Genomic DNA, 15,000 nt, shown 5'->3' with positions numbered 1-15,000 from the left:
TATATTTTACGGAGATTTAGAATCCATAAATTCTGCAGTTTATAATTAGTTTCTTCCTCTTTACAATAAACGTATTCTTTTGAAGATAAACTTTCTCTTTTTATTTTTCCTCTACTAAGCTAAATCTAGCTATCTTCCTCTCCGGGAAGTAAATGCATATTAACTTTTTTCCTTTATATTTGCATATTGTTATATATATATGTCTGGTTTGCAAAAGAAAATCCTGTGTATAATATATAATTTCAAGAGAAAGCCAATTCCTGTTAAGGTAATGTCCCTATCCTTTGCTTCTACTATTCATGTACGACCATAAGACATTTAAGTTGGCTTAAAATGTAAACACTGCTTAATAGCAGCGTCATTACTTTTATAATAGCTTCTAGTGACTTGGTGTTGCAAACTTTTTGATTAATAGATGTTTACATGAATAAAGTTTAGCCTATTAATATCCTGAATATAATAAAGTTGGAAGCCCCAGGCCTACATGGCTGAGGACTATGAAGCGTAAAGTAGATGATGAATGGAGTAGCATTGTTTTAAAAGGTCACGATAGAGACGACTGGCAAAATCTGAGGCCCTTTGCGTCAAGAGGTGTAGGAGGAGATGACGATGATGATGATGATTATAAGAAAGAATCATTTCTAGCATCTTAAATAAATCATTCTCGAAATAAGGCAAGAAAGGCCTCAATACAGAACGTATTATCTGGTATAATAAATTCTTCAGTTTGATGTATAGCCCAACTGGGCCTTAACTTACCTGGATTTGAAAAATTGCCAAATAAATCATCCAAATTATCAAAATGTTTACTTTTTCGTTGGTTACATTAAGCGATTGAACTTGACCTCGGTGGTCGTATTTCGTGACGAGAGGAAAGAATTCAAGAATTTTTTAATTATCAATAAAAGAAAATTTATCTAGTTAAGATTAAAACAATTATTTCTCCGATTTTCATTTCTAAAACATGAGAGAATATCTTATTCATCATTATCATCTCCTCCTACGCATATTGACGCAAAGGGCCTCGATTAAATTTCGCCAGTCGTCTCCATCTTGAGCTTTAAATTCAATACTTCTCCATTCATCATCTCCTGCTTCACGCTTCATAGTCCTCAGCAATGTGGGCCTGGGTCTTCCAACTCTTTTCGTAGCTGGTGGAGCCAAGTAAAATGCTTAGTGAACTAATCTCTCTTGGGGAGTGCGAAGAGCATGCCTAAACCATTTCCATCTATCCTTTACCATGATCTCATCCACATATGGCACCATAGTAATTTCTCTTATAGTTTTATTTCTATTTTTGTCTTGCCATTTAAATCCCAATATTCTTCTGAGGGCTTTGTTCTCTAATCTACTAAATCTGTTGGATATTGTTTCATTGTCATACCACGACTCATGACCATACAGTAACACTGATCCCACTAAACTGATATCAAGCCTGATTTTTATATGTAATTTCAGGCGATTTGATTTCTAAATTTTACTTGACCTACCCATTGTCTGATTTTCTTTTTTCAATCTCTCATTAAAGTCAATTCTGCCTCATTAACCCTTTCTCTTTCCAATGATATTTCATCTTCCATTGTATATTCCATTCTCATCATCTGTCTTTCTTCTATTTATCTTGAAATAAAACACATTATTAGGTGGTTAAAAACCATCTTATGATATGAAGTGGATCTAAGAACCATATCTCCTTCTTGTGCTATTCTTGGCCGTATTGTGCATGTCATGGCGTACACTCAGTATTCTTGGGTTTAACCCTGATTCATATAATTACTGTATTTCGATCTTACTGCTTTGTATACATAACCATGTAACATGTGCGAAGGTGCTAAATAAATCTAACGATCTCTAAAAGGTCTTTCTGTAACATTATTCATATTCTTAATAGTCTTATTTAAAGTAAATGGAAATTATCTTTATTCAATCATCAATGCAATTCCTACGTTAGAAGTGGCACGTTGGTTCTCTATTGTAAACGATTCTACTTTTCAAGATGAAATAGTGCGTTATTTAATTTATTTATAACATCATACTGCAATATCTAAATTTTCAATTCCACTATAAAGAAATTACCTTCTTTAGACTGGTCATTCATACAATATATTCTAAATTTCGTCACCAAATTAACAACAACAATAATAATAATAATAATAATAATAATAATAATAATAATAATAATAATAATAATAATAAAAATAATAATAATAATCATCATCATCATCATCATCACCGTCATCATCATCATAATAATAATAATAATAATAATAATAATAATAATAATAATAATAATAAATTTGAAGGATTTTACCCCTGTCTCTTTGGATATGTCAGTCGATTACCTCAACCATTGCCTGATTACCCCAGGTTCTAATGTGGGTAGGGAGAGGTTGGGGACTTATCATATGTGGCCTGTTCGACTATCAAGATGTAACCTGGCCTATGTCTTTGCCACTCATTTGTGACCGTTGAATCTTTAAAGTGGGGGAGTGGGATATGATGGGATTTTGCAATATGGTTTATTAGGAAGTCTTTACAAATTCATTTTAGGGCATCAGGTGATTGTGAATTTAGGAATGTTTTTTTTTTTTTTTTTTTTTTTTTTCCAGCGGCTTAGCCAAATGATCATTATTGTTAACCAAAAAAAAAATTATTAATGGGTACACTGCATCCATGTTCATCATACTCTTTCCAACTCCTCTAAATTAATCTCTCTCTCTCTCTCTCTCTCTCTCTCTCTCTCTCTCTCTCTCTCTCTCTCTCTCTCTCTCTCTGCAAAATTTATCACTTAAAACTATCAATTGAAAAAGAATGTTCTTTGGATGCTTACCAAACCAATATCGCTTCTGATGACTTTTCATTCAATAAAAAAAAAAAAACTTGAAAGATTTCAGTTTTCCAAGAAATACTTCACAATAGCTGAAAACTAATATCTTACTTGCATGAAAAAGACATCTATATTTATAACTCGTGATCTCCATAACGTAATAAATTCGAGAACCTGTTATTCATTTTAATAAAGAATTTGTCAAGCACAGAAAAATAACATATCCTTGAACTTGAATATTAGATCGTCTGCTGTTCTAATAATTCTAATGTTTTCTTTCATCTTTTACCCAATGAATTTTGTAACACATTTTGATGAAGAAATATATTAGGAAATTGAAAACCTAAAGAATAACAGAATTTCATCATTAAATATTTTCACTGAATTAAAAAATAGGAAAAAATGCTCGGAGATTTTTAAATGAAAAGAGACAATCAAGTTCATATTAAACATTTCAAATAAGCATAAACGAGAATAAAGGCTTTAGAGATTCAGCATCATATTATCAAGATTCAATAAATAAATTAATACAAAGAAATTTCTATCATATTAATTATAGTTTCAGGGAATGTTTTCTGTATACGTATCTTAAATGTATTTCATTATACGAACACGTGTGTATGAAATACTTATAAGTGACAGAATACAAGAAGAGTAAATGAAAAGTAAATATTAAACGGGACATTTTATTTTTTAAAAAATCATAAAAAGATTTTATGCTAAAATTTTTTTTTTAAAAATGACGCTTACATTATAATATACCTTTGAAAAAAAATTATTAAGGAAAGGAATATAGTAAACTTTTAGAAAAAAAGATATTAAGAAAATGAATTCAGGAAATGAAATATAATTGCGTCATACATCCGGTTTCATATCAGAAATGAATATTTCACAAGACAGCATTCCAGTCTTATTTTCCCCTCGCAGTAATTATATAATATGCCAAAGGTCTAAAGTTGAAGCTGCATTGTTACTATATCTTATTCTCTCCCCTGTCACTTCCCTCGTTATTTTTTCCCCTTATCTTTATAATATGATCCTTCCATTATCAGTATATTATGATCCTTCCATTATCTGCGTATCATTTTCTATTATCTTTATAATATTACCCTTACATTAGCTTTATATTATTTTCTTTACAACCCCCCCCCCTCCCCATCAAAGTTGGAAGGAGCTTATGTTTTATCCACTGTTTATGTTTGTTTGTGTGTTTTTTTTTTTTTGTTTTTTTTTTTTTGTGAACAGCTTCCTGGCTACAATTTTAATAGCAGAGTAATGAAAATTGCAGGTATTAACTGTTATGTAAAGAGCTGGAAATTACTGCATTTTGGAAAGTCAAGGTCAGAGCTCAAGGTCACGATCAAGCAAAATGTCCAATTCACGAAATCAGCCATACGTTTGGACATTGTTGTCACAGAGACCTCAAACTTGATAAATATTTGAGTGTATGAAAATCCACGACAATTAATACATGTTTAGAACGAAGGTCAAGGTCGGGTCTAAGTTCAAGGTCAAGGTCAAGAAAAAGGTAAAATTCCGGTCATCAACCACACGGCCACAATTTTAATTGTAAAGTAATGAAACTTGAAGGGATTTTAAACTGTTATGTATAGACCAGGAAATGATACGATTTTCGAAGGTCAAAGGTCAAGGTCACCGACGAGTAAAACGTCCAAAATAAGCCCAAAAGGTTGAGAAATAAGCTGCCATGGCGGAGGTCTGCGCTCTACTGAGTGCCCCGCTAGGTATCTATGTTTTGATTTAGTAATTGAAATTTCTTTCTAGATATCTATTTATCGTCGTGTAAATAATGTGTTTTTTTTCTCTCGTTGAAAGATCATGGTTATGTCAGCATTAATCATATCATTATCATTACTATTGTTTTTTGTGGTTTTCTAATTATTATTATTATTATTATTATTATTATTATTATTATTATTATTATTATTATTATTATTATTATTATCATTATCGTACCTAGTCCAAATATTCAAATCCTCTGAATCTCATTTTCATTCTTAAATTTTGTCAATTATTTTTTATATATATTTCGATGGCAGGTTCGTCCTTGCCAAGATTCTTGGGCAAGCTGTGTTGTACTATCTTATAGACCTCCTGAAATTTATAGTTTTAAATTGAATATTCTTTTATCTTTATAATAACGATATCGGCGCCAATTACCTTTGATGTCAGGATGCCAGAGAACTCTAATTCAATGAATCAATCAAGAAAAAAAATATTATTGATAGAATTGAATCATTCTTGATCTTAATAATCATAACAGATCGCAATAATTACTCTAAGTAAATAGGTTATCCGAATGTAAGAGACAGATAAATAGACAGAAAGTAAAATTGATACACAGTTAGGTAGATAAAGAGTGGAATTACAATAGAATAAACTTTAATAAATGTTGAGAAGGAGGTAGCACAACAATCAAGAGTCTAATTTCCTATGGAAGAGAGAGAGAGAGAGAGAGAGAGAGAGAGAGAGAGAGAGAGAGAGAGAGAGAGAGAGAGAGAGAGGTTTATGTTTCCAACTTTTAGTTCAGAAACCATTGTTATTTCCACGTAGTTTTTTTTTTTCTTTCCTTTTTTTGTGTGTGAGAAATGGCCTCAACACATCCTAAAAGGAACGCCCCTTTACAAAACTACAAAAGGAACATGCAATAGACCAGTTTCTCGTAGAAACGGGGATAAAAGAGGCGAGTAGAGAGAGAGAGAGAGAGAGAGAGAGAGAGAGAGAGAGAGAGAGAGAGAGAGAGAGAGAGAGAGAGAGAGAGTGAGTGGAAGGGAGCCAAACTCGTAGTGTGTCGGATGGCACGGTATGCCAAAAGAGCTAATCAATGTTTTGATGTTTTATTTCCATTATTTTCTGATCATCTTATTTTGAGGATACTTTTAACATCATTCAGTCAAATTGTGTTTTACTAATTATATATTTCTGAATCATTACTTTTAAATTCTATGATAAAGATTTCTTACAAGTTCCGAAGATGCTCCCTGGCATCCTGTAATATATTAATTTCTAAAATAATTTTATGTCAACGATTTTATGTAAGTTCTGAAGATGCTTTCTGGAATCATATTATATATTAATTTTTATTTACTCCTCTTTTTTTCTTTGATAAATTGATTTCTTAATATATTTTATGATACCGATGATTTACAATTTCTAAAGATGCTTTCTGGAATCATATAATAATTAACTTCTATTAACTCCCATATATTTTCTTTAATAAATTGATTTCTTAATAAATGATAACGATTTCTTACAAGTTCTAAAGATGCTTTCTGGCATCCCATAATAATTAATTTCTATTTTCTTAATTATTTTTTAACTGTCGATATGAAACACATAGTAGAATGATATACCTAACTAAATTTAATCTTTCTTCCTTTAGAACAGTGAAAATGCTGAAAACAAGTTATACAGCTTTGTAGAACTCTCCACGAGACCAAAAACAAGGGTTAGAAAGAGACAAAAACAACCTAGAATAAATACAGAAGGAAAGGCAGAGTGTTTTAAGGGGTGTCTGAATGGTGCTATGCAGAGTTCAGAGTAAACTCTAGAGGAAGAGTGATTTGTTTTTCTATCTTTTTCTTACTGTGTATCAACTGTTTTTTTATAATCATATAGAGATGATTATAGTACAGCAATTACAACGCTGCTTTGATTTTTTCCTCAATAATACTTACAGTCTATATGTACATATATGTTTGTATGTATTAGCTATATATCATTTAGTCATATATACTGTATATACATATATATATATATATATATATATATATATATATATATATATATATATATAGGTATTTGTATATATGTACATATAGATATATATTAGTATATATGTGAACACATATATATGTATATATATATATACATACATACATATATATATATATATATATTTATATATATATATATATATATATATATATATATATATATATATATATATACACATGTATAGATAGATAGACATATGTATATATATGTATATGTATATATATACATATATATATATGTACACATATATACATACATATATGTATATATATATATATATATATATATATATATATATATATATATATATATATATATATATATATATAAGCTGAGATATCATGAACAATTAACCATAATTTTTTTATCCTTATATGAGGTTCACACTTCCTTTTTTCATTCAAATATATATAAGACCAATAAAAAACATTCCATAACTTCACAATTTGAGGGCCCCATTAAAAAAGAGAAAAAAGACTTAAGCAAATTTTAAATGCAGTCCAGTTTCGATATACTCTGTGAAATATCACCCTCTGCCACAGATGCAAGGAATGGTTGATAAAGCTGAGAATAATATTCAATATCCTTGCAGAGGGACGTGTCTTTCTCCTTCGTTCATAGTTTCCTTTATCCCTTGGCTTCCAGAATCAAGTCATGCATGGAATGGAGATATTACGTTGAAAGTTTCATGATTTAAGGCAAACGTTCTTTGGTATTCTTCGTACTAGTTTAGAACGTCTTTGTAAGAGAATGCAGAGGAGGGGGTCAGTGCCAAAAGAACTTTTCAGAGGGGTGCCAGTCCCAGGAGAACTTTCCATGAGGGCCAGTGTTAGGAGAACTTGCCAGGAGGGTGTCAGTGCCAGGAGAACATTCCAGGAGAGGGCCAGTGCCAGGAGAACTTCCCAAGAGGGTCCAGTACCAGGAGAACCTCCTAGGGGGTGGGGGGTCAGGGACAGGAGAACTTTCCAGGAAGGAGCCAGTTCCAGGGGAACTTCCAAAAAGGGTGCCATTGGCAGGAAAACTTTCCAGGAGGGTTCCAGTACCAGGAGAACTTCCCAAGATGGCGTCAGTGCCAGGAGAACTCCAGAGGAGGGTGCCAGTGCCAGGAGAACTTTCCAGGAGGGGGCAAATGCCAGGAAAACTTCCAAGGAGGGTGCCAGTGCCAGGAGAACTTCCCAAGAGGGCGCTAGTGCCAGGAGAAGTTTCCAGGAGGGTCTCAGTGCCAGGAGAACTTCCCAGGAATGGGCCAATGCAAGGAGAGCTTCCCAGGAGGGGCCAGTGCCAGGAGAACTTCCCAGGAGGGGGTCAGTGCCAAAAGAACTTTCCAGGGGGGTGCCAATGCTAGGAGAACTTCCCATGAAGGCCAGTGCCAGGAAAACGGGCGAGGATTGGGCTAGTGCCAAGAGAACTTCCCAGGTGGGTGTCAGTGCCAGGAGAACTTCCCAGGAGCGGCCCAGTGCCAGGAGAACTTCCCAAGAGGCTGTCTGTGCCAGGAGAACTTCAGAGGAGGGTGCCAGTGCCAGGAGAACTTTCCGGGAGGGGTCCAGTGCCAGGTGAACTTCCAAGGAGGGTGCCAGTGTCAGGAGTGCTTCCCAGGAGGGGGTCAGTGCCAGAAGAACTTTTCAGTGGATGCCAGTGCCAGGAGAACTTTCCATGAGGGCCAGTGCAAGGAGAACTTGCCAGGAGGGTGTCAGTGCCAGGAGAACATCCCAGGAGAGGGCCAGTGCCAGGAGAACTTCCCAAGAGGGTCCAGTGCCAGGAGAACCTGACAGGGGGTGGGGGGTCAGTGACAGGAGAACTTTCCAGGAAGGAGCCAGTGCCAGGGGAACTTCCAAAAAGGGTGCCATTGGCAGGAGAACTTTCCAGGAGGGTGCCAGTACCAGTAGAACTTCCCAAGATGGCGTCAGTGCCAGGAGAACTTCAGAGGAGGGTGCCAGTGCCAGGAGAACTTTCCAGGAGGGGACAAATGCCAGGAAAACTTCCAAGGAGGGTGCCAGTGCCAGGAGAACTTCCCAAGAGGGCGCTAGTGCCAGCAGAACTTTCCAGGAGGGGCTCAGTGCCAGGAGTACTTCCCAGGAATGTGCCAATGCAAGGAGAACTTCCCAGTTGGGTGTCAGTGCCAGGAGAACTTCCCAGGAGGGGGTCAGTGCCAAAAGAACTTTCCAGGGGGTTGCCAGTGCCAGGAGAACTTCCCATAAAGGCCAGTGCCAGGAAAACGGGCGAGGATTGGGCTAGTGACAGGAGAACTTCCCAGGTGGGTGTCAGTGCCAGGAGAACTTCCCAGGAGCGGCCCAGTGCCAGGAGAACTTCCCAAGAGGATGTCAGTGCCAGGAGAACTTCAGAGGAGAGTGCCAGTGCCAGGAGAACTTTCCAGGAGGAGTCCAGTGCCAGGTGAACTTCCAAGGAGGGTGCCAGTGCCAGGAGAACTTACTAAGAGGGAACTAGTGCCAGGAGAACTTTCCAGGAGAGGCTCAGTACCAGGTGAACTTCCCAGGAAAGTGCCAGTGCCAGAAGAACTTCCCAGGAGGGCGCCAGTAACAGGGGAACCTCCCAGGAGTGCCAAGGTTCCAAGAGAATTTCCCGGGAGGGCGCCAGTGCCAGGAGAACCTCACAGGAGGGTGCCAGTTCCAAGAAAATTTCCCAAGAGGGCGCTAATGCCAGGGGAACTCAACAAAAGGGAGCCAGTTCCAGGAGAACCTCCCATGATGATGCCATTGCCAGGAGAACTTTCCAGAAGGGTGCCAGTGCCCGCAGAACTTTCCAGGAGGGCCCTAGCGCCAGGAGAACTTCCCAGGAAGGGCTCAGTGCCAGGATAACTTCCCAGGAGAGGGCCAGTGTCAGGAGAACTTCCCAGGAAGGCGCTGGTGCCCGGAGAACTTTCGAAGAGGGCACCAGTGACAGGTGAACTTCCCAAGAAAGTGCCAGTGCTAGGGGAACTTCCCAGGAGGGTACCAGTGCCAGGAGAACCTCCCAGGAGGGTGCCAGTTCCAAGAAAATTTCCCAGGAGGTCGCTAGTGGCAGGAGAACTTTCCAGGAGGTGCTCAGCGATAGGGGAACTTCCCAGGTTAAGGCCAGTGCCAGGAGAACTTCCCAGGAGGGCGCTAGTGCCAGGAGAACTTTCCAAGAGGGCACAAGTGCCAGGTGAACTTCCCAGGAAAGTGCCAGTGCCAGGAGACTTCCCAGTAGGGAGCCAGTGCCAGGAGAACATCCCAGGAGGGTGCCAGTTCCAAGAGAATTTCCCAGGAGGGCGCTAGTGCCAGGGGAACCTTCCAGGAGGGAGCCAGTGCCAGGAGAACTTCTCAAGAGGGTGCCATCACCAAGAGAGCTTTCCAGAAGGGTGCCAGGAGAACTCTCCAGGAGGGCAGTAATGCCAGGAAAATTTTCCAGGAGGGTGTCGGGGCCAGGAGAACTTCCCAGGAGAGGGGCAGTGCCAGGAGAACTACCCAAGAGGGTTCAGTGCCAGGAGAATCTCCCAGGGAGGGGGCAGTGCCAGGAGAACTTCCCAGGAAGGTGTTAGTGCCAGGAGAACTTCCGAAAAGGGTGCCATTGTCATGAGAACTTTCCAGGAGGGTGCCAGTGCCAGGAGAACTTCAGAGGAGGGTGCCAGTGCCAGGAGGGGGCCAGTGTCAGGAGAACTTTCCAGGAGAGGGCCAATACCATGGGAACTTCCCAGGAGGGTGCCAGTGCCAGGAGACCTTCCCAGGAGGGAACTAGTGCCAGAAGAAGTTTCCATGAGGGGGTCAGTGCCAGGAGAACTTCCCAGGAGAGGGCCAGAGGCAGGAAAAGTTCCCAATAGTGTCCAGTGCCAGGAGAACCTCCTAGGGGGTGGAACAGTGCCAGGAGAACTTTCCAGGAGGGTGCCAGTGCCAGGAGAACTTCCAAGGAGGGTGCCAGTGCCAGGAGAACCTCCCAGGAAGTTGCCAGTGCCAGGAGAACATCCCATGGGGGGGGGGGGGCAGTGCCAGAAGAACTTTTTAGGGGGGGCGTCAGTACCACGAGAACGTCCCATGAGGGTGCCATTGCCAGAACAACTTTCCAGAAGGGTACTAGTGCCAGGAAAACTTTCCAGGAGGGCGCTAGTGCCAGGGGGACTTCCCAGGAGGGCGCCAGTGTCATGAGAACTTCCCAAGAGGGTGCCATTACCAGGAGAACTTTCCAGAAGGGTGCCAGTGCCAGGAGAACTTTCCAGGAGGGCGCCAGTGCCAGGCGAACTTCCCATGAGGGCTCCAGTGTCATGAGAACTTCCCAAGAGGGTGTCATTACCAGGAGAACTTTCCAGAAGGGTGCCAGTACCAGTTGAACTTTCCAGGAGGGTGCTAGTGCCAGTGGAGCTTCCCAGGAGGGCGCCAGTGCCAGGAGAACTTTCCAGGAGAGAGCCAGTGCCAGGAGAACCTTCCAGGAGGGTGCCAGTGCCAAGAGAACCTCCCATGAGGGTGTCAGTGCCAGGAGAACTTCCCAAGAGGGTGCCATTGCAAGGAGAACTTCCCAGAATGGTGCCAGTGCCAGGAGAACTTTCCAGAAGGGGTGTAGTTCCAGGAGAACTTCCCAAGAGGGTGCCATTGCAAGGAGAATTTTCCAGGAGGGTTCCAGTGCCAGGAGAACTTTCCATGAGAGCTCCAGTGTCATGAGAACTTCCCAAGAGGGTGTCATTACCAGGAGAACTTTCCAGAAGGGTGCCAGTACCAGTTGAACTTTCCAGGAGGGTGCTAGTGCCAGTGGAGCTTCCCAGGAGGGTGCCAGTGCCAGGAGAACTTTCCAGGAGAGAGCCAGTGCCAGGAGAACCTTCCAGGAGGGTGCCAGTGCCAAGAGAACCTCCCATGAGGGTGTCAGTGCCAGGAGAACTTCCCAAGAGGGTGCCATTGCAAGGAGAACTTCCCAGAATGGTGCCAGTGCCAGGAGAACTTTCCAGAAGGGGTGTAGTTCCAGGAGAACTTCCCAAGAGGGTGCCATTGCAAGGAGAATTTTCCAGGAGGGTTCCAGTGCCAGGAGAACTTTCCAGGAGGGGAGTGATGCCAGGAGAACTTCCCAAGAGGGTCCCATTGCCAGGAGAACTTTCCAGGAGGGTGCCAGTGCCAGGAGAACTTTCCAGGAGGGTGCTAGTGCCAGTGGAGCTTCCCAGGAGGGCACCAGTGCCAGAAGAACTTTCCAGGAGAGAGCCAGTGCCAGGAGAACTTTCCAGGAGGGTGCCAGTGCCAAGAGAACCTCCCATGAGGGTGTCAGTGCCAGGAAAACTTCCCAAGAGGGCGCCATTGCAAGGAGAACTTCCCAGAATGGTGCCAGTGCCAGGAGAACTTTCCAGAAGGGGTGTAGTGCCAGGAGAACTTCCCAAGAGGGTGCCATTGCTAGGAGAACTTTCCAGGAGGGTTCCAGTGCCAGGTGAACTTTCCAGGAGGGGAGTAATTCCAGGAGAACTTCTCAAGAGGGTCCCATTGCCATGAGAACTTTCCAGGAGGGTGCCAGTGCCAGGAGAACTTTCCAGGAGGGTTCCAGTGCCAGGAGAACTTTCCAGGAGGGGAGTAGTGCCAGGAGAACGTCCCAAGAGGGTCCCATTGCCAGGAGAACTTTCCAGGAGGGTGCCAGTGCCAGGAGAACTTTCCAGGAGCGGGGCAGTGCCAGGAGAACTTCCCAGGAGAGGGTCATTGCCAGGAGAACTTTCCAGGAGGGCGCCAGTGCCAGCCAGACAGTTTTTCTTCAATTCTACTTAAAAAAGGTAAACATTTCTTAGTTTACTCCTTCATCAACCTGGCCCAGTTTTCTCAGTACAGTATTGATATGTAATGGGTCTTAGATTTTTTTTCCTAACATAAATACATATAAATGAAATCACATTTGTGTAGTAAGACACTCTCATCTTAACTACGACAACTTTGATACGCTTCTCACAAAAACAAAAGCCAAATTCACATGTAAAATCTATTTCTATTGCTTGGCGAGGTTTCTTTCATTTTATTCAAACTAAAAAACTGTTAGTTAACTCTTATACAAAATCGCGCATATAAATTCAATCTGCTAAAACTGGGAATACCTTCAATTTCGTACATTCGGTATATAAAATAGATTTTCCCCACATATAATAAACAAAACATGTCCACCATAGGTTTTTTTTTCCTCACAAAACCATAATTGCGCATTGATGCAGTCAAATAAACTTTCATTCAATATTTTCAGACCACAAAATACATATTTTCCTCTATAAAAATACGCAAACACTATCACTACGGTAAATGCATTTTCTCTTGTGTTAAAGCACTTATACAAAATCATTACGGTGAAACTAACAAACAGTCGTTTTTGTATTTAAACTGTATCTTTTCCACCCAGAAATTTTACTGGAAGAGGTTATTGCCAGTTCCTGCAATAAGGATACTCGATATCACTGAAGTTTATGACACTTCAACGTCTTAACATGATAATAAATTTTGTTACGATAATATCAAATGACAAGTATCATTTTAGATTTCAATCATATCCTGAATCTTATTCATAAGGGCTGTGAATTATATAAGGATAAATTTTTCTTACTCATGCTAAAAACTTTGCAAACTAGATGGTTTCTATAAACTACCATTGACTGATGGCAATTTCTCTGACTACCAATTACCGCAAAGAGAAAAATATCTTGTTATCTTTTGGACTCGACCATTACATCATACTGAACCCCGATCATATCAAAATGAAAGTGGGTATGGAAATATTGGAACAAAGTAATCAAACCAAACAGCCATACCTGCTCTGATAAAGAAGTTGATTATATTGAAATGCAAGATCTATTCAGTAATATATTGGACGAATAGAAGGAAGAAATCCGGGTACCATAGTTTGATCAAAATCATATAGAAATACTAAGAAATCTAAGTAGGAACAATTACATTATATTTTCTAACCAAAATAAAAGGAAAGGTATTACCATCATGAAAAAGAGTGACTACGTAGAGAAAATGATACATATCCTTAACAAACCGATACTTTTAAAAACAATCCTCTCTTAGAGAGCAAGGTACATACACAATTAATCTATAAAAAAATAGGTAACAGATTACTTATGAAGAGGCTTCTGGTCGCAATCCTGGTATTTTGCACGGTTCTACCAAAAGTCAATACAGAAAGTATCTCTTTAACGGCAAAGTTATCGTCGATTAATACACCAAATATTATAGGTCTGCAACCTCTGCCAAACATGGTTATAGTATATACAGTTTTACTTCTGTTTTGCTACTTACGGACTCTTCCCTTTGAAATAGGCCACGATTGTTGTTTGCCTTTTCTTTGCTGAATTCATGGATGGCTGATCCTGTGTCTGAGAACTGGCAGATGGTGAATGCTTCATGATGTATGTAGTACACGTAATCCAGAGATATAATGACACAATAACACAGTCACACTTATGTGACAAATATCACTTTCTGTACCGAGACTTTGCTTTGCTCCGTATTACTAGGACTGGAAGAGCTCTAAAACAAAATGACAGCCCGGGCACTGTTACCATGTTGGTGATTTTTACGGTAGATCAGCAATTGTTTTGCCAAATTTGCCTCCTTCTAACAAGAAAACGATAGATTTGGTGGGTTTGGGATATCGGAGTTTCCAATTTGATCAAAATGTAGATATTTCGAGATAATATGAATCAAATCTTAATGTTCGTTGGTGGAAAATGATATTGAAAGTACATTAAAATAGTAATGAAAGTTTGCACCACTGAAACACGAGTGGCGCCACACTGGTAACCGTCTCACCTAGTTGTACAATACGATAGATGATCTGTATATAAACTGGACTAAGAAACCTTTGGCCTTAGGCATGTAAAAGTTCCAAAATGAAACTGACGATGGTATGATATTAATACAGAATCTATTTGCAACAACAAGAAATAAAAACCTTGAACTGTCACGTATTATAACATTTAGTATTTAGTAGAAATTATGAAATGGAGAGCAATCGAGTGTTCTAGCAGGAAACAACGAATCCATTATTATTATCATTAAGATTATCATTATCATTATTGCTAATATTATTTTATTCCCAAAATGTTAATATTTCTCTGATGATTATTCCCCATTTGTATATTCATCATTTATGTTATTTCCCAAATCTTCACTATTATTATTTGCTCAATATATACCATAGCGAGTCACGTGCCCAGGTGGGGTGGGGTGCACCTGAAACCATCAGTATGTCATTGTTACTGTACTTACCTCTGCCATTCATGAAAAACCTTTAAACCTTTAATTGTGTTCAGACGTTCTTTTGGTATTTATCTCAGACTTAATATTACTTGGATATTTAATAGGATATTTGATAATAGGAAATATAGGTTATATGAAGTAAGTTGGTAATTGATTAAACAAAAAGGATATCTTAGATAATAGGATATATAG

General features: G+C 39.6%; 4 protein-coding genes across 4 annotated transcripts; 2 read left to right on the top strand and 2 right to left on the bottom strand.

The window, feature by feature from the left end:
* The first annotated feature begins 7,375 nt into the window (after window positions 1-7,375).
* LOC137649194 (sperm acrosomal protein FSA-ACR.1-like) lies at window positions 7,376-8,182 on the top strand. The gene has a single exon (XM_068382183.1). The coding sequence runs from the start codon at window positions 7,376-7,378 to the stop codon at window positions 8,180-8,182; it is 807 nt and encodes a 268-aa protein (XP_068238284.1).
* Window positions 8,183-8,254: 72 nt separating this feature from the next.
* Window positions 8,255-8,860, top strand: LOC137649193 (non-homologous end joining protein Ku-like). The gene has a single exon (XM_068382182.1). The coding sequence runs from the start codon at window positions 8,255-8,257 to the stop codon at window positions 8,858-8,860; it is 606 nt and encodes a 201-aa protein (XP_068238283.1).
* Window positions 8,861-8,963: 103 nt separating this feature from the next.
* LOC137649192 (putative per-hexamer repeat protein 5) lies at window positions 8,964-9,833 on the bottom strand. The gene is made up of 2 exons (XM_068382181.1): window positions 9,323-9,833; window positions 8,964-9,232 (listed from the first exon to the last, which is right to left on the bottom strand). The coding sequence occupies exons 1-2, from the start codon at window positions 9,831-9,833 to the stop codon at window positions 8,964-8,966; spliced, it is 780 nt and encodes a 259-aa protein (XP_068238282.1).
* A 231-nt stretch (window positions 9,834-10,064) lies between these two features.
* LOC137649191 (putative per-hexamer repeat protein 5) lies at window positions 10,065-13,952 on the bottom strand. The gene is made up of 3 exons (XM_068382180.1): window positions 13,846-13,952; window positions 13,353-13,357; window positions 10,065-12,322 (listed from the first exon to the last, which is right to left on the bottom strand). The coding sequence occupies exons 1-3, from the start codon at window positions 13,950-13,952 to the stop codon at window positions 10,065-10,067; spliced, it is 2,370 nt and encodes a 789-aa protein (XP_068238281.1).
* Between the last annotated feature and the right edge of the window lie 1,048 nt (window positions 13,953-15,000).

Source organism: Palaemon carinicauda, chromosome 11 (assembly GCF_036898095.1).
Source record: "Palaemon carinicauda isolate YSFRI2023 chromosome 11, ASM3689809v2, whole genome shotgun sequence".
Classification (NCBI taxonomy): domain Eukaryota; kingdom Metazoa; phylum Arthropoda; class Malacostraca; order Decapoda; family Palaemonidae; genus Palaemon; species Palaemon carinicauda.
The sequence above is the reverse complement of the archived record's forward strand: the minus strand, read 5'-3'. Positions and strand labels throughout refer to the sequence as shown.

What these genes read in the sequence shown, in the direction of transcription:
- LOC137649194 (XM_068382183.1), top strand. Translation starts at nt 7,376, where the DNA reads ATGCAGAGGAGGGGGTCAGTGCCAAAAGAACTTTTCAGAGGGGTGCCA.
- LOC137649193 (XM_068382182.1), top strand. Translation starts at nt 8,255, where the DNA reads ATGCCAGTGCCAGGAGAACTTTCCATGAGGGCCAGTGCAAGGAGAACT.
- LOC137649192 (XM_068382181.1), bottom strand. Translation starts at nt 9,833, where the DNA reads ATGTTCTCCTGGCACTGGCTCCCTACTGGGAAGTCTCCTGGCACTGGC. An exon ending in CAATGGCATCATCATGGGAG is followed by an intron (nt 9,233 to 9,322) that starts GTTCTCCTGGAA and finishes CCCTCCTGTGAG; the next exon opens with GTTCTCCTGGCACTGGCGCC.
- LOC137649191 (XM_068382180.1), bottom strand. Translation starts at nt 13,952, where the DNA reads ATGAAGCATTCACCATCTGCCAGTTCTCAGACACAGGATCAGCCATCC.